This window comes from Notamacropus eugenii, chromosome 6, assembly GCF_028372415.1.
Source record: "Notamacropus eugenii isolate mMacEug1 chromosome 6, mMacEug1.pri_v2, whole genome shotgun sequence".
Classification (NCBI taxonomy): Eukaryota; Metazoa; Chordata; class Mammalia; order Diprotodontia; family Macropodidae; genus Notamacropus; species Notamacropus eugenii.
This window is the reverse complement of record NC_092877.1, coordinates 195,005,826-195,025,569: the sequence shown is the minus strand read 5'-3', so window position 1 is coordinate 195,025,569 and position 19,744 is coordinate 195,005,826. Positions and strand designations below refer to the sequence as shown.

The window sequence follows — 19,744 nt, the reverse complement described above, 5'->3', positions numbered from 1 at the left end:
GGAATGAGAGTGATACAAGAAAATCATGAAAAACGAGTGAACTTCTTGGTACAGGAGCCCCCAAAAATATTGAAGATAATAACATGTTAGAAGTAGACTAACTCAAATAGAGAAAGAGATCCAAACAGCCAATGAGGAGAATACTCCAAAAAGCAGAACTGGCCAGATGGAAAAGGAAGCACCAAAGTCTGATGAAGAAAATAATTGTTTCATGATTAGAATGGAGTAGATGGAAGATAATGAGTACATAAAAATGAAGAAATTATAAAAATAAAACCACAGGGATAAGTAAATAGCAGACAATGTGAAATAACTAATTGGAAAAACCACTGACCTGGAAAATAGATCCAGGACAGAGAGTTTAAAAAGTATGGCATGACCAGAAACCACGATAAAGAAAAGATCCTAGATATCATCTCTCATGAAATTACCAGGGAAAACTGCCTGATATTCTAGATTCACAAGGTAAAATAAATATTGAAAGAATCCACTGATTACCTTGTGAAAAAGTTCCGGAAAGAAAAAAATAACTCTCAGGAATATTGTGATCAAACTTAAGATTTCCAAGGTAAAGCACAAAGTAATGCGAGAAGCCATAAAGAAACAATTCGAATACTGTGGAAATACAATCAGGATAAAACAAGATCTAACAGCTTCTACATTAAGGGATTAAAGGCCTGGGAATAGTATATTCCAAAAGGCAAAGGAGATAGGATTAAAACCAAGAATCACCAACCCAGCAAAACTGAGTATAATATGTCAGGGGAAAAGTGGTCATTCAAGAAAATAGAGGACTTCCAAGCATCCTTGATGAAAAAACAGAGCTGTATAGAACATTTGACTTTCAAACACAAGAAAGAAGAGAAGTTTGAAAAGGTAAACAGGAAAGAGAAATCATAAGGGACTTACTCAAGTGGAACTATTCACATTCTTGCATGGAAAGATAATATTTGTAACTCTTGAGACTTTTCTCAGTATTTGGGTAGTTGGAGGGATTATATACATACAGACAGAAAGCAGAGGGTGAGTTGAAGAGGAAGGGGTGATATGTAAAAAATAAAATTAAGGGACGAGAGAGGAATTTTTTGGGAGCAGAAAAGGGGAAATGGAATGGAGCAAATTTTCTCAGAAAAGAGGCAAGAAAAATATTTTTCAATGGAGGGGAAAAGGGAGTAGGTGAGAGGCAAAATGTCAAGCTTACTCTTATCACATTTGAGTTAAGGAGGGAATAATATGCACACTAAATTTGGTATGAAAATTTATCTTGCAGTATATGAAAGTAGGGCAGAAGGGGATAAGTGGGGTGTGGGGGATGATAGAAGAGAGGGTTAATGGGAGGAGGGGGTAGTAAGAAGTCAACACTTTTGGGGTGGGACAAGGCCAAAAAGGGAATAGAATAAATGGGAAGGTAGAACATAATGGAGGGAAATATAGCTAGTCTTTCACATCATGACTTTTATGGTTGTCTTTTGGCATAACTATACATGTATAAGCTATATTAAATTGTTTACCTTTTCAGTTGGGATGGGTGGAGAGTGAGGAAGGGAAAGAAGGGGGAATTCAAAAGTTTTAAAATTAGTGTTAAAAATTGTTTTTAAATGCATTGGAGTAATAAGAAATACAGGCAATAGGGTATAGAAATATATCTTTACCTACAATAAAATAGAGGAGGTATGGATAATGGAAGGGAGAGATGTGATAGAAGGGAGGGCAGATTGCGGGAATGAATAATCAGAATACACGGTGTCTTGTAGTGAGGCAGGGGAAAGACGGGGAGAAAATTCGGAACTCAAAATCTTGTGGAAATGAATGGTGTAAGCGAAAAATAAGTAAAGAATAAATAAATAAATTAAATAGAAAGAAAATTCGATGCCACATCTTCTCCATGTCATCCCAGTTCAAGACAATAAAATGTTCAATGGGATACTTCAGCGTCTAAATACCTCTCTTTCTCTGGTGCTCATCCCCCATGTAGCTATCTTTCTGGCACATGCCCACCATCACAACCTGTTGTCTGAGGCACCTTACAGTGGAAGGGAAAATAGCCCAAGGGGCATCATCTCCTGCGAAGCAAGCATTGCATATTTCAGAGACATTGTCAAAAATGAACACAGCCATATCATCATCCATTGTGAACTTTGAATTGGAAAGCTTAAACTGTTAAGAGAGAAAACATGTGGTGTTCCTACTAGTGGCGAGGGGTGAGAGGGAGGCAAGCGCACACTGGGTAGTTCACAGCTACTTAGGAACATTTCAAAGGACGAATTCATTTACAGGAACATTCAGTAGTCCCTTTGTCCAATGCCAATAGAGCCCTTTCCTCATGATCTCATGGGAATTGTCACAAGAGGACCTTTCTTGTTTTTGTTTTTCTTCAGTTCTTTTACTCGTGTCTGACTGTCATGACCCTCTTTGGAGTATATGGGCAGAAATACTGAAATGGTTTGCCATCCCCATTTTACTGATGAATGTCTAAGGCAAACAGGGTAAAGTGACTTGTCCAGGCTCTAACAACTGTTAAGTGTTTGAAGCCAGATTTGAATTCATGGAGATGAGTCTTTCTCAAGTGAGGAAAAGCACACTACCACTGTGTTTCCTAGCCCCCTTTTTATACATAACCCTTTATCATCAACAAATCCCAGAGTCCCAAATTATCACAAGTAGAGCTCCCTCTTCTAAAGTTTTTCATGGTAACTTGTTGCTCAATGCTAAATACTGACTATTCTTCTTCTATTTCACTATGAAATGAGTATACTTTTGTATGGACAGCTGTGGATAGATTTCTGGGTCTGAAATCAGAAAGATTCATCTTTCTCCGTGCAACTTAGGTCTCAGACACTTATTTGTGTGACAATCGGGAAGTGTTTCCCCGGTAGCCTGAGTTCCTCATCTTAAAATGAGTTGGGGAAGGAAATACTAAATCACTCTAGTATTTTTGCAAAGAAAATCCCAAGTGGGGACAAGAAGATACCATGCACTACCTAAACCAGCAGTATCACGTGCAAAACAAATGTTAGTGTATCAGACAGAAAACTATGAAATTCATCAAAAACTTAAAAAGTAGAATAATAGCTACTTGGGGACAACTGCTGTATACTGAATCATCTTTCCTTACTTAATACCACTGTCGAAGTTGAAGATTTACATATATTTATGAAATGAATTCTTACTCAATGGAGGAGATGCAAACTGAGTTAAAAATAGATCACATGGAAAGATTTTAGAATTCAAATCATTTTCACATTAGAGGCTTTTATGTAACTGGTATTACTCATATGGATTCATGACAAGTTTTTTGTTAGGCAAGGGCAGGAATGGTGGTGAACGGTTATAAAATCCTGGATCTGCATCAATAGAAAGAAAACCAGATATGGTACCGTCATCACTGAATCGTCAAATTGCAGATCATCATCAAGGTGCGGCCTTCTAGAATTGCCTGGATTTTTATTGTCCTGTTTAATGCTTTGTGTGTACACATTTGAATTCTTTGTATTTACAGATGACAGAGGGATATGGTGGAGAAACCCCACTATCAACACAGAGGAGGAGAGTGAAATCTCCTACCAAGAAAGAAGGTAACCTTCCATTTTTGCCCATCACTTCATTAAAATTACCCTTGTAATGTTCATCACGATAATTTCCTCACGGTTCCTAACACCTTGCATTCTGATTACTCCTTCCCTCAATGTACCCTCCCTTCTGTCATACCCCATCCTTCCCTTATCCCCATCTTCTCTCTTTACTTGTAGGGCAAGATAAATTTCTATACCCCATTTCCTGTATTCCTTATTTCCAGTTATATGTAATAAAAATTCTCAACGTTCTTTGCTAATATTTTGAATTCCAACTTCATTCCCTCTCCCCCACCATCCCCAGCCTCACAGAGGAGGCAAGAGATTCAATACAGACTAAATATGTGCTGTTTTGCAAAAGACTTCTATAATAATCATGTTATGTAATAATAATTTTATTGCCCTCTGTCCTACTCTACCCCCCCTTATTTTCCGCCCACAATTGACCTTGTACCTTCTCGAAAGTGTTTATTTCTAGTGACTCCCTTCTCCCATTTGCCCTCCCTTCTCACATTCCCCTCACCTCAGTTTTCCCCTTCTCTTCTACTTTCCTGTGGTGTGATATAAATTGTCATGTCAAATTTAGTGAGCATATTTTTTCCTCCTTCAGTCACGTGTGGAGAGAGTGGCATCATTTTTCACCCTCTCCCCTTCTCCCTTTTTTCCTCCACTGAACAAGATTTTTCTTATTTCTTTTATGAGTTATAGCCTGCCCTGTTCCATTCTCCCTTTGTCTTCCCAGTTTTTTTCCTTCCTTACCCCTTGAGTTTCATTTTATTTTATTTTTTGTGTGGATATTATCTCTTCTGATTCCACACACCCTGTACTCTCTATGTATATATGTGTATGTGTGTGTGTGTGTTTCTGTATGTACAATCTCTCCCTCTACCCAAATACTGAGAAAAAATTCAAGAGTTATAAATGTTTTCTTTCCATGTAGTAACGTAAACAGTTCAGCTTTAGAGAGTCTTTTATGATTTTTCTTTCCTCTTTACCTGAAGCCTGCTTGGATCCGCTCCTTTCAGTGCCACATGGCCAAGGCAGGGCTGGGCTCTGCGCCACCTCTGGTGTGTGACAGACCTTTACCGTCAGTCTTTCAGGTCACTCTGGGATAGAAATCTCCTCCACGACACTTTTCTGCAGCTTCTGCTGCTCTAGAATTTGTGGAGAGATCTTCTTTACAAGTATTTTATGGGCTGTGAGGTAAGAGCTAGCATATTATCATCTTTCTACTCTGCCATCTTGGCTCAGCTCCCCGAAACGTAATACTTTTAACCCTTGAAAATTTTATCAGCTTTGGGCTAGTTGGAAAGATTATACATATATGCATATGTGTGTATGTATGTATGTACGTACAGCTAGTGAGATCAAGGTAAATTTAATGTGAAAGGATGATATCAAAAAATTAAAATTAGGGAGTGAGAGAGGAATGTATTGGGAGAAAGGGAGGGGTGAAAAGGGGAAAATTATCTCTCATCAAAGAGGCAAGAGAAACCTTTCTTCAATAGAGCAGAAAAGGGGGGAGATCAGAGGGAAAAAGGGATGCTTACTCTCATCTCATTTTACTTATGAAAGTAATAACATATACACTCGATTTGGTATGACAATGTATTTTACGCTACAGGAAAGTAAGGGAGAAGGGGATAAGCGGGGTGGGGGATAATAGAAGGGAGGGCAAGTGGGATGAGGTAGTAATTAGTAGTAAACAATTTTGAGGATAGACAAGGTCAAACGAGAGAATGGAATAAATTGGGGGCAGGATAGGATGGAGGGAAATATACGTAGCATTACACAACATGACAGTTATGGAAGTCTTTTGCAAAGTCTACACTTCTATATCCCATATTGAATTGCTTGCCTTCTTAGTGGGGATGTGTATGAAGGGAGGACGAGGGAGAATTTGGACCTGAAAGTTTTAGGAATGAGTGCTGAGAATTGTTTTTCTATGCAACTGGAATATAATAAATACAGGTAGTGGAGTATAGAAATTTATCTTCCCTACAAGAAAAGAGACAAGATGAGCATATAGGAAGAGAGGGGTGTGATAGAAGAGAGAGCAGTTTGGGGAAAATAGTAATCACGATGCATGTGGTTTGTGGCAGGGGAAGGAGGGAGATAAGAAGAAAATTTTGAACTGCAAATTTCGTGGAAATGAATGTTGAAAACTATAAATAAAAATGAAAAATAAATAAACAAGAATGCATTAGTGAATTGAGACGGGTTGCAGAGCCAGGATGTCAGAGTAAAGGCAGGGACTTGCCTGAGCTCTCCTCCCAAATATCTTTAAAAATAAGTCTAAACGAGTTCTAGAGCAGCAGAACACACAAAAAGATTGAGCGAAATATATTTCCAGGCCAACACAACTTGGAAGGTCACCAGAAAAGGTCTGTTTACCCAGGCTAAGAGCAGAGTATACTACAGGACACACTGTTCCTGCACAGACTGGACCTGCCAAATCTGGAGGAGGCCCTGTGACAAAATTGCTGGAAGTAATGGCAGTTTCTGTAGGTCCTGCCCCAAAAGTACAACTTAGAAGGCCAGTAGGAAGGGTCTGACACACCATGGTACCAAGGCAGGGAAGCCCAGTACTTGTTCCAGCAGCAAAGCACAGCCACAGAAAGTTAGAAGCAGGTCAGGGGCATGACTGAAATGGCAGTGGCAGACTCCGTGGTTCTCAGCCCACAGATTTAGGTAAGGGTGTAGAATAATTCCTCAGAAGAAGAATACAGGGATCTCTTTTGAGCACTGAAGAGGAACTTTGTTGCTTTGCCCATTTTGGATACATGTGGAACTCCTCTGTGTCTGTTACATATTAAAAAGGAGCACTAGCATAGCAGACCTTGGAGCCAAAATGGAGCGGTATATGTTCATAATTCCAGGATAGAAAATGAAGCTTGTGGTCAATCAATCACCAGAGCAAATGCCAGGAAAGTAGAAAACACCTCTCCCTACATTATTCCACCTTGCAGATCTGAAAATTAACACTAGTTACGAGAAGTATCACTGAAAACAACTTCACCAAACAAAACTCCTGTAGCTTGTGGTATTTCACCCTCCGTCCTGGAAGGAGAAACACACTGTAACAAACAAGAGAAAGTCTGATATTAGTTTGGAATAATGAACAAAAAAATGGAAAGCAAATAAAAGAGACAGACAGAGTTATTGTGGTGACAAAGGTGATCAAAACACATAACTTAGAAGAAGATAGAAAACTCAAAGGTCCTATACCCAAGGACTCCAAGAAACATATGAATTAGTCTCAGGCCATAGAGGAGCTGCAAAGGCATTTCAAAAATCAAGAAAGAGGAGGAAAAGAAACCCTGGGAATAGAAACGACAATGATACCAGAAAAGCATGAGAAAAGTGTCAAACAGACTAAGCCAAATGGCAAAAGAGGTCCAAAAAGTCAATGAGGAGGGGAATGGCTTAAGTAGAATTTGTCAAATGGAAAATGAGGTCTAAGAACTCATTGAAGGATAATTCCTTAAAAATTAGAATGGAACGAATTGAAACTAGGGAAATTAAGAGAAATCAGAAAATGAGAAAAAATTAAAGAAAGAATAAAATAGACGACAAGGTGAAAAGTATCATTGGAAAAATAAATGACTTGGAAAATAGATCGAGGAGAGACAATATAAAATCAGTGGACTTCCTGAAAGCCCTGACTAAAATAACAAATAACACAGAAATCAACTTTCTACAATTTTTCAACGAAAACTGCGCTAATAATCTAGAACCACAGGGTAAAAAGAAATAGAATGAATCCAACAATCACGTCCGGAAAGAGATCCTAAAATAAAAATGCCAGGAATATGACAATTAAATTTCAGTATTCCCAGGTCAAAGAGAAAATATGGCAAGCAGCCAGGAAGAAACAAAATAAAAGGATGCTGGATTTTCTAAGTACATCATCAGGTCATCTGCAAAGAGTGATAACTTGGCTTCTTCTTGGTCTATTCTAATTCCTTCAACTTCTTTATCTTGTCTAATTGCTACATCTAACATTTCTAGTAGCAGAGTGAATAATAGAGGTCATAATGAACATTCTTGTTTTACCTCTGATCTGTGTGAAAATGCATATAGCTTATCTCTTTTGCATATAATGCCTGCTTACGGTTTTAGGTAGATACTGCTTATAATTTATGGAAAGTTCCTTTACTTCCATGCTCTCCAGTGTTGTTAATACCAATGGGTGTTGTGCTTTGTCAAAAACTTTTTCTGCATTTGTTGAGATAATCATCTGGTTTCTGTTAGTTTTGTTGTTGATACAGTTGATAACGTTAATAGTTTTCCTCATATTGAACCAGCCCTGCACTCCTGGTATGAATCCTACCTGACCATAATGTATTATTCTCATGAAAAGTTGCTGCATTATTTTGCTAAAATCTTATTTAAAATATTTGCATCTATATTCATTAGAGAAATTGTTCTATAATTTTGTTTCTCTGTATTTTCTCTTCCTGGTTCAGGTATCAAAACTACATTTGTATCATAAAAAGAATTTGGGAGGACTCTTTCTTCTCCAATTTTTCCAAATAATCTATGCAGTATTGGAATTAACTGTTATTTAAATGTTTGATAGAATTCACTTGTAAATCCATCCGGCCCTAGAGATTTTTTTCTAGGGAGTTCATTGATGGCTTGTTCAATTTCATTTTCTGAGATGGAGTCATTTAAGTATTCAACTTCCTGTTCTGTTAATCTGGCCAATTTATATATATTTTTTAAATTCTCGGCCATCTCATTTAGATTGTAGAATTTATGGGCATAACGTTGGCCAAAGTAATGTGTAATTATTCTTTTTAATTTCCTCCACCTTGGAGGTGAGTTCGCCCCTTTCATTTTTGATATTGGTCATTTGATTTTCTTCTTTCTTTTTTTTCAGTCAAATTGACTAATGGTTTACCGATTTGATTAGTTTTTTTCATAAAACCAACTATTAATTTCATTTATGAGTTCAATAGTTTCCTTAATTTCAATTTTATCAATCTCTCCTTTGGTTTTCAGTATTTCCAATTTGGTATTTTCTTGGGGATTTTCAATTCGTTCTTTTTCTAGCTTTTTCAGCTGCATGCCCAAGTCATCGATCTCCTCTTTCTCTATGTTATTCCTATAGGAATTCCTATAGGCATTCAAAGATATAAAACTTCCCTGAAGAATTGCTTTTGTAATATCCCTTAAGATTTGGTACCTTGCCTCATTATTGTCTCTCTCTTGAATGAAGTTGTTGACTGTTTCTATGATTTGTTGTTTGACCCACTCCTTCTTTAGGATTAGATTATTTAGTTTCCAGTTGATTTTTGGTTTATCTTTCCATGGCCTTTTATTACATATAATTTTTATTGCATTATGATCTGAGAAGGATGCATTGATTATCTCTACCTTTCTGCACTGGATTGTAAGGTTTTTATGTCATAGTAAATGTGCCATGTACCGCTGAGAAAAAGGTGTATTCCTTTCTATTCACATTCAATTTTCTCCAGAGATCTATCATAGCTATCTTATCCAGAGGTTCATTTCCCTCTTTAACCTCTTTCTTGTTTATTTTGAGGTTAGATTTACCTAGTTCAGAGAGGGGGAGGTTGAAGTCCCCCACTAATATAGGTTTGCTGTCAGTTTGCAGGTCCCTCTGGAACAGAAATCTCCTTTGCTTCACTGTGCTGTGGCCTCTACTACTCCAGAATTCGCCGTGAGTTCCTTTTTACCGATGTTCTATGGGTTGTGGGTTCGGATCTATGGGTCTATGCGTCTTTCTACTCCGCCATCTTAGCTCCGCCCCTCATCTTTCTTCTTTATGTCATTTTTCTTCAGTTCTTTACATTCACAGTCATTGAACTTTCTCATGGGATTGGCTGATGCAAAAATTCCATCTAAAACCCACATCCAACGTAGGAGTGCAACAAATTTCTATGGAAAATTTACAGGCAGGTAGGAGAAGTAGGAGGCTACGAGTTTTCAAGTATAAGACAGTTTCCCATATCGCGACATACCTAAGCTCACATGCATATACACATTTGAGTTCACTCATTTATCCTCTTTCTAAACTTCGACAACTACAGACATTCTCAGACAAATTTCTCACATTCTTTTCTTACAGCTTCATCTACTGAAATGTTATTAAAAATATGGATTTTTCTGTAATGTGTTATCTTTAATTATCCTTGCATCATGATAGGAAAAAGGTTCTTTTTTCTTCTTTATTGTTCCATAGGACCAACTATGAATTCAGAAAATGTGTTGTTGCAGACAGGACAACCAGAAGTTGTACTATTTTTTCATGTGTGACTCTTAGAAAGTCGTGGAAAACCCAGAAATAAAATGGTAGGAAAGTACAATTTATCTTCACGATTTTGTTAAGAAAATTTAAACCCATGGATATTCTCATTCAAATTGGTCAGTCACTAATGAGCAGTCAATACTTGTTTAACAAGCACTTCCTATGTGCTAAACTCAGAGCTAAGTGTGGGGCATACCAAAGGCATTCTTTGCCCTCAAGGAGCTTATAGTCTTATTGAGAACACAATGGGCAAACAGACAGGCAATACCAATTTATATGAAAGGAAAAGAACAGATAGGGTAGGTAGGTAGCTGTGAGAGTTCAGGATGACTCTCCTATGGATAACATGTAGGAGTTAGTTACTCAGTGAATAAAATAATGCCTGCACACTTTTCAGTATGGAGAGGTTTATCATGCCACTATGGTCCCTGAAGGCCTTTGGCAGATTAGGTGAGGGAGCAAGGTGTTGTAGCAGAAGGGGTGAGAGATACTGTGCTCGATCCAGGTCAAGAGGTCAGACTGGCAACTGTCCTTGACACGAGTAGGGCTATCATGTGGGAACAGTGCTTCTCTTCATAAAGAAGTCTGGAGGTCCGGCAAGCTCAAGCAGCACTAAATGAGAAGTGCATGAAAATCTAAATTACGAGCTAGCAAACTTTGCAGTAACCATATATGCTGGATTGACAAAACTGGAAAGATTAGCAAAGAGGCTGGTGACATGATGGTGGATGGCATTAGGCTAAAACAGACTTCACCTTCTCTCTCTATCCACAGGTCCTTTTTCAACTTTGAAAATGAAAACAGACAATCTTTTGTAACTCTGAAAATAAGTAAATGAAGAGCTCTGAATTGTTCTAAGTCCCAAAATCCAAAGGCTTGTTCCTGACTCTCTCCTGTCTTCAGGCCCTTCACCCTCCAAGTTGTCCCTGAGTGGCCCAACAAGCCCCCACCCTACAGGTGACCCCCCTGGTGGCTGTCCCCCACCCCATGACCCAAGCTACCCCATCGCCCCAAACCTGTCCCCCATCCATGCCTGGCCTGCGCTTGGGCCTCTGCATTGCTTCCTAACCCAAGTGCTTTCAGGACCCCAGAGGGTGGCACGTTGCATATGCGTCTCCGGCAGCCCCCTGGATAGCCCTTCTCACTGAGGCTAAAGAGGAGAACGAGGGGCTGTCCTTGGGGTGGGAAGCCAGAGGAAACTACTGTGACTCCAAGGCAGAGCACACGGGACCTAGAACCAGCTAGCTGGCCCCCAGTACCCCTGTCCCCCGGGGCCCTTTTGATTGGGATCAAAGGTGTGTCACTCAGGGAGCGGTCGATGGGGCCAGGGTGCTGGTAGGAGTAAGTCCTAGTAAGTCCTTATTACTTGGATTTCAACCGCGGGAGGTCTGGGGGCCCAGGACCATGAGCTGGAACTCTTCCTGGTAGGAGGGTTGGATTGAAAGGTTTGGAAGAAAGCTTACCCCTATTCCCGACCTGCTGCTGTGGCCTCTGCCCAAGTACGTGGTTCCCTAAGGTCGGGCCTTGTCCTGGTTTGAGGCATGTGTGGCCTTACACTTGGTTCTGAATGCCAAGGATTGCACGTGCAGGAGCGAGGAGCTGTGCTCACCTGAGTCCACATCCCTTGTCCTGGGCCTTTTCCTCAAGCACAGATGCCTCAAGAATGAAGGATGACCTGCAACACCTCCACTATCCCCTCTCTCCCACTCAATCCCCCGAAGTTCGTGTTCAGGGCCTGTAGGTTCTATTCCCCAACCCGCGGCTTGTGAGTAACACTTGATGCCCCCAGAGAATCAGACACTAGGTTGGTCCTGCTTTTGGTTGGAGCCACTTTAATCCCCCAACTGGAGCACTGACACCTTTTATAACACTGGTGCAGTGCTTGTGCTTGGACCACAATTCCCAGATCCCTTTTCTCCCCTCCTTCCAAACGTTGTCACTGACAGTTTTATCATGCTCAAGGAAGCCCCTTTGTAACAAATGATCTTCTCCTGTGCTTTCCAGTTCTGGGGGACAAGCATTCACTCACACCTCTGAACTCAATTTGGCCTGTCGCAATTATTGAGCTGGCAGGGAGTCTTGAGACCAGAATTTAGAGAGGGGGTGGAGTTGGGACAGAGGAAGGGAATGGAATGGGAGAGGGAGGGAGAGTGGATGCTTATGGAAACTTATGAGACATCACGAATCACTCAAAAAAGGAAATGTGAAATATCTCATGGGGAAAACAACTGACCTGGAAAGGGGATTCAGGAGAGATAATTTAAGTATTTCTGGACTCGGTTAAAAGTATCATTTTAAAAAATGCCTCTATATAATTTTTCAAGAAATTATCAAGAAAAATTGCCCTTGATATCCAAGAACTAGTTGGTAAAATAGTAACTGAATGAGTCTACCAATCACCTTCTGAAGCAGATCCCCAAAAGAAAACTACCAGGAATATTATGGCCACATTCCAGAAGCCTAAGATCAAGAAGAAAATACTATTAGCAACCAGAAATAAACAATTTAAAATATTATGGAGCCACATTCAGGATTACACAGGATTTATCAGGTCCTACATTAAACGACCAGAGGTATTGGAATATGATGTGCCAGAAGGCAAAGGAGCTTGGATTACAAACAAAAATTAAATTACTTACCAAGCAAAACTGAGCAGAATACTTCAGGGGGACAGCTGGTCATTCAGCGAAATAGAGTACTATTATACATTCCTGATGAAAAGACCAGAGCTAAACAGAAAATTCAGCTTTTAAATATACGAATGAAAAGAAGCATAAAAGGTAAGTAGAAAAAGAAAAAATAAGGCATTCAATAAAACAAAGTTAAACTCATTGCAACTTTTAATGGGAAGATGGTGCTTGTAATTCTTAAGAACTGTATTACTATTAGGGCAATTAGGAGCAGTATACTTAGAGGGTGTGAATATAAATTGATAAGATGTGATAATATAAAAAAAAATTAAGAGGTAAGAAAGAGGATTGACCTGGGATAAGAAGGAAGGGAAAGGTAGAATGGGGTAAATTATTTCAAATGAATTAGTACTAAGAAACTATTGCAAAACAATAGGAGCAAGGAAAAAGTGAGAGAATTAAAAACAAGGAAAAAAGAACAGAGGGAAATACATAGTAATCCTAACCGTGAATATGAGTGAGCTGAAGTCACCTATAAAACTTAAGCACATAGCAGAGAACATTAAAGACTAGAACAGTACAACATGCTGCTTAGGAGAAACACAGTCAAAACAGTAAGAGAGAAATTAAATAGAAGGGGATAGAATAGTATCGATCATATTTCAGCAGAAAATTTAAAAAAAAGCAGGGGTAGCCATTAAAATCTCAGAAGCAAAGCGAAAATAGATCCAATTATAAGAAATGAGGAAAGAAACTATATCTTGTTAAAGGTAACATAAAAAATCAAGAAATAAACTCATATGCTCTTAACTTATACGCATTTAAATTTCTGAAGGAGACGTTAAATGACTTACATAAGGAAACAAATAGTAGAAGTATATTAGTGGAGGACAACAACTTTTCCCGTTCAGAACTAGATAATTCTAACTCCAAAATAAACAAGAAAGAAGCTAAGGAGGTAAATAGAATTTTAGAAAAGTTACAAATGATATACCTTTGAAGAAAACTGAATGTTGAGAGAAAGGAATATAGCTTTTTCTCACTGATACATAGCACCTACACAAAAATTGACCGTGTATTAGGACAAGAAAAACCTCACATTCAAATGCAGAAAGATAGAAATAATAAATGTGAGAAAAATGATTATTTCCTTATTATATTTATGACCAATTTTATATATGGGATTCAAGGATCTTTTCTTTTTGACCCACTTCCCCTCATAAGAAATCTAGCCTCTTAAGGACATTCTGAACTTAACAGAAGAATTCATTACACTCAGATATATCTTCTCTAGATGCAATTCTTCCCCACTATAGTTCACTGTATCTATGTTCGTCCTTTGTTTTTGAAGAACACCATGACACTAGAGAAATGATGACATGACATGAAGTTGATATTGTTTTGAGTGAGGAAGGCATATGTAAGATAACCAGCCTCACTTTTCTCTACTGAGCTATCTAGCTTCAGTTACCATATGATCATCAGAATGAATGCAGAAGGCCCAGTATGGAAGGGAAGACCTTGGCCAATTCAGGTACGCACTTACATTGAGGTTATAGCTGTTCAGGGAAAAGACCTGTTTAAGAATTAATCAGGGAAGAGTCCGTTTAATAAGCAAAAGAAAAAAAAGTAAATTAAGTAGGAAGGAAAAAGTCAGAGTTTCTATCGATAACCATTCTGAAGACAGGAGGGTCCCGAGGAGCGGCATTAAGTGGAGTTTTGACAGCGAACTATTGTATGGGTTTCAGAGTGAACTGTATTAAAGGTTTCTGGAAGGAAAGAAAGAAAGAAAGGAAGGAAGCAAGGAAGGAAGGAAGGAAGAAAAAAGGAAGGAAGGAAGGAAAGAAAGAAGGAAAAAAAAAGAAACGACCCATAACTCCCAAGTTACCTGGTCCTTTGGCCATCCAAATATACTTTCCTTTAGGGAGGAGAAGGAAAGGTGGAGACAGAAGGGTGCAGCCAACTGGGTCCCCATTGAGGCCTCTCAGTCTAGACATAGACTCATTATTCATTCACTGAGTGTAGGTGGATTTCTTAGACTAGAGTGCTGGAGTCCTAACGTTATAAGGGAACTGACAAGGTGAAATTTGTGATAAAAAATACCTAGGGTCAGATGGATTCTAAGTGAACCCCATCGAACATTAAATTGTTGATTCCAATGCCATATAAAGATCTGGAAAATAATTTGGAAAAATAGGCAAAGAAGTAGCCCTATCAAATTCCTTTTATGAAACATGCTGATAACTAAATCAGGAAGAGCTAAACAGGGAAAGAAAACTATAGTCCAATATCCCTAATTAATATTGATTCAAAAATTTCAATTTTTATAGCAATGTATTTCCAGGATCATATGATCCTGGACCAGGTGGGATTCATATCAGGAATGTGGGTTAGTTCCTATTAAGAAAACCAGCAGCGTAACTGACCATATCAATAATAAACCCAATGAAACTCATATGATTTTCTCTATAGATACAGAAATCCCTTAGGAAAAAAAGACAACATTCATTGCTATTAAAAAAACACTAGTCTGGGCAGGATTAAAGGGGGATTTCCTTAAAATTATGAGTACTATTTATCTGAAACCATCAACAATATTAACTGTGGTGGGGAAAAGCTATGCTGCCTTCCCAATGTGATCAGGGTAAAGTAAGGGTGCTCACCATCACCACAATTATTCAATATTGTACCAAAAAATATTAGCTATGAGAATAAGAAACGAAAAAGCAAAGGAAGGAAGTAGACTAGGCAATGAAGGGACAAAGCTATCTGTCTTTGCAAATAATAAGATGGAATACTTAAAGAATTCTAGATGATGAACTAAATAATAAAACTTGGCATAATTAACAATTTTAGCAAAATTATAGGATATAAATGAAACCCAAATAAATCATCAGTATTTCTATATATTGCCAAAAAAAAGGCAATAGAAAAGTCATTTAAAATAACTGTAGGCAATGTGAAACACTGGGGAGTCTACCTTGCCAAGAGAAACCCAGGAACTATATTAACACAATTACTAAATGCATTTCACACAAATAAATCAAATCTAAACAACTGGAAGTCAGTTCACTGCTCATGGGTAGGCTGAGAAAATATAATAAATATCACAATCCTACCTAAATTCATATCCTTAAACCATGGCATATCAATCACTCTACCAAAACATGATTTATAAACCTTCAAAAAATAATAAAAAAAAATTCAACTGGAAGAAAAAAACGTAAAGAATGTCAAGAGAATTAAAGAAAACAAAGGTGAAATGAAGTAGACTAGCCATACCAGATCTTAATCTGCATTATAAAGTGGTAATCACCAAAACTACCTGATACTGGCTAAGCGATAGATTAGTGGATCAGTGGAATAGTTTAGCTACACAAGACTCAGTGGTAAATTACTATTTTAATGTACTAATTGATACATCCAAAGATCCGAAGTGACAAGAGTTCACTATTTGACAAATTGCTGGGAAGCCTGGAAAACAGTATGGCAGAAACTGGTATAGACCAACCTCTTGGACCACATAACAACATAAAGTCCTAATGGGTATATGACTTAAACATAAAGAGTGTTACTACAGGCAAATTAGGAGAGCAAGGCATAGTTTCCCTATCATATCTATGGAAAAAGGATGACTTTATGACCAAACGAGATCAAGAGCATTACTAGAAGTAAAATGAATAATTTTGATTATATGAAATAAAAAGGATTTGCACAAACAAAACCAATGCAACCAAGATTAGAAAGGAAGCAGAGTACTGGGAAACAATTTTTACAGCCAGTGTTTCTAACAAAGTTCCCATTTACCAAACATATAGAAAATTGATGCAAATTTACAATAATACAAGTCATTCTTAAATTGATAAATGGCGAAAGATATGAACTAGCAGTTGTCACACAAAGGAATCAAAGGTATCTACAGTCATATAAAAAAGTGTTCTAAATTACTGTTGATCAAAGAAATGCAAATGAAAGGAATTCACAAGTACCATCTCACACAGACCATATAAACTACTTTGACAGAAAAGGAAAATGATACATGTTGGAGGGGATGTTTGGGGAATACTGAGAAACTGATGAACTTTTGGTGGAATTGTGAACTGATTCAACCATTCAGAAAAGTAATTTGGAACTATGCCTAAAGGACTGTAAAACTGTACATTCCTGGCAATGCTAGTACTAGGTATATATATCTCTAAGAGCTTAAAAATGGGACAAGGAGGGAGGGACAAGGACTTGTGTGCACGAAAAGATACAGAGAATCTCTTTTTGTAGGGGCAAAAAATTGGAAATTAGAGGATGTCCATCAATTTGGGAATGGCTGCACAAGCAGTGGTGATCATTAGGAAATTTACTGTGCTACAAGAAATGATGAGCAGGTTGGTTTCAGAGAAACCTGGGACAACTTATGTGAACTGATACAAAATGAGTGAGCAGAACCAGAACAATATATACAGTAACAGCCAAATTACATGATGATCAATTGTCAGTGATTTAACTGTTCTTAGCAATACAATGATTCGAGACAATTTCAAAGGACTCATGAGGAAAAATGCCATTCACCTCCAGAGAAAGAGTGATGGAATTTAAATTCAGATAAAAGCTTAAGGTTTTTTACTTTCTGTATTTGTATTCATGTTTTTTTTTTAAATTTGTCAGTACCTTTTTTCACAACCTGACTAATATGGTAATATGTTTTACAAGGCTGAGCAGGTATAACATATTAAGTGGCATACCATCTTGGGGGGTAAAGGAGGGTGGGAAATAATCTGAAACACAAAATTGTACAAAAATGAATGATAAAAACTGTCTTTACATGTAATTGAGGAAAAATTATACATCCAGACACTCACACACACATATAGACATATAGATATATATTTATATATACACACAAGGGTAACATTATAGCACAGTCAATAGTAAGAGGTTCTCTTTCCTTCCCAGTTTGATTTGGTTTTTTTTCTTTTCTATTTCTCATTACAAGAGACTTACCCTGCCTAATTCTTCAAGAGGCCTATTCACTGAATGGGTGTTTTCTCCCTTGAAGTGAGTACTTCAAAAGTCCCATAGTAAAAAGACGAAGGTCTCCATCTGTGTCCTGTACGACCTCCAATCACTCCAATTAATGTCTGGTTACTGGATTCAGATGATTCAGTAAGAGAATTTTGAGTTTGGTGACTGTACAGCCCTCTTTCACTCAAGACAAAGTCAAATGCAAGTCAGGTCATCATTTTTTCGATGTTCTTCATGTCGTTCCTTCAAAAAGGAAGTATGAACGTAACAACAAGAACAACATATACTCAACAAGAACAACATATACTCACAAACACACACACATATATCCACATACATACATACATACAGATATATGTCTACATATAATTAGGTGGTGCAGTAGAGAAGAGCACCAGTGTAGGACTTAGGAGGACTTCAGTTTACATATCACCTCAGACACTTGAAACTCACTAGATGTGTGAATTTGGGCAAGTCACTTAAGGCCAATTGCCTCATCTTGGGAAATCTCCAGTCATCCCGATGAATATCTGGTCACTGGATTCAGATGGTTCCAGAGGAGAAGGGAGGCCGGTGGCGTGCACAGCCCTCCCTCACTCAAAAGAAAGTCAAGTGCAACGGATGATATACATACATATATATGTGAGGAAAAATAGGATGGATGGAAAAGAAGATGCAAAAATTAACTTAAGGAAACAATTTGATAAAATTTAGAACAAGTAGAAGTGAATGACTTTTTGCAATATCAAGAATCTGTCAAACAGCATCTAAAGAAGAAAAAGATAGAAAAAAATTTAAAATATCTGACTGGAAAAACAGCTGACCTGGAAAATAGATCCAGAAAAGATAATCTAAAAATTATTGGTCTACCAGAAAGTCATAATGAAAAAAAGAGACTGAATAACATCTCCCAAGAAATCATCAAGCAAAACTCCCCAGAAGTGTTAGATTCAGAGGGCAAAACACTCATCCAAAGAACCCACCGTTCACTTCCTCAAAGGGATCAAAAACGAAAAACACCAAGGAATATCTTTGCCAAATTCCAGAACTATGAAGAGAAGGAGGAAACAGTATAGGTAGCCAGAAAGAAACCATTCAAATATCGAGGGGCAACAGTCAGGATCCCATACGACGTTGCAGCTTCTACATGAAAAGATCAAAGGTATTGGAACATGATAATCCGTAACTCAAAGGAGCTAGGACTAGCACCAAGGATCAGTTGCCAGCAAAATGTAGCATAATATTTCAGGCAAGGAGATGGATATCCAGTGAAATAAGGGATTTCTAGAACTTCCTGATGACAACTGCAGAACTCGATAGAAAATTTTATCCTCAAATGCAGGTCTCCAGAGAGACATATAAAGATAAACAGGGGGGAAAAGACAAACTTGTGACTCAATATGGGCAAACGATTTACATCCCTATAAGGGAAGATGATATTTGTTAATGTTTAGAATTGCCTGTTTGTCGTGAAATGTAAAGGTATACACACAGACAGAGGGAGCAGGTATAAAGTGACTCATGTGATGATGAAAATGTTATTTAAGGGTGCGAAGGAACTGTAACAGGAGATGTGAAAAAGAGGAGGCATAAAATGGTCATTTACATCAGAGGAAGAGTCACAAAATTATATTACAGTAGAGGGAAAGAGGGGAGGGAGAGGAGCATTGTTTGAGAGGTACTCTCATCTTATTTCATTCAAGGAGGCAACAAAAAAAATTAATTACGTATATAAATTTAACTAGCTCTACTGGTAGTAGGAGAGGAAGTGGGAAAGAAAGGGGAGGGGGGGCTCATAGGGAGTGAAGAGGCAGTAAGGGTAAAGGGAAGCAAAAGGGAGAGCAGCTGAAAGGAAGAAGGGAAGACTGCGGGAGATGGTGGTCACGACTTAAAACTCTATTATGGAGGTAAAGGAAGAAGGGAGAACTAAAAGCACAAGACTGGGAAAGTGGATGGAGGGAAAGACACAGAAAACTGTGAATGTGAATGGGATGAACTCTCCCATAAAACAGAGGTGGATAGCAGAATGGATTAAAAATTATAATCCAACAATATGTTGTTTACAAGAAACACATTTGAAACGGGGGATTCACAGAGTGTAAAGATAAAAAGTTGAAGCAGAATATATTATACTTCATTTGCTGTAAAAAAAAAAAAAAGGGAGGGGTAGCAATAGTTATCTGAGACAAAGAAAAAGTAGAAATAGATCTAATCTAAAGAGACAAAGAAGGAAACTATAGCCTGCTCAA

At 38.0% G+C, this 19,744-nt stretch overlaps 1 protein-coding gene across 3 annotated transcripts in view; it reads left to right on the top strand.

Moving 5' to 3' along the window:
• Positions 1-10,729, top strand: part of LOC140512538 (uncharacterized) — a 58,271-nt gene extending 47,542 nt beyond the window's left edge. Inside the window, exons 13-16 of one of the 3 annotated variants that reach the window (XM_072621692.1) lie at positions 3,500-3,575; positions 9,196-9,261; positions 9,784-9,893; positions 10,624-10,729. In XM_072621692.1, the coding sequence (XP_072477793.1) occupies positions 3,500-3,575; positions 9,196-9,261; positions 9,784-9,889 (248 nt within the window). In that variant the 3' untranslated portion in view covers positions 9,890-9,893; positions 10,624-10,729. Of the gene's footprint in view, positions 1-3,499; positions 3,576-9,188; positions 9,262-9,783; positions 9,894-10,623 lie in introns of those variants that run through there. The other 2 variants (XM_072621693.1, XM_072621694.1) reach the window with 2 other exon arrangements.
• Positions 10,730-19,744: the final 9,015 nt, after the last annotated feature.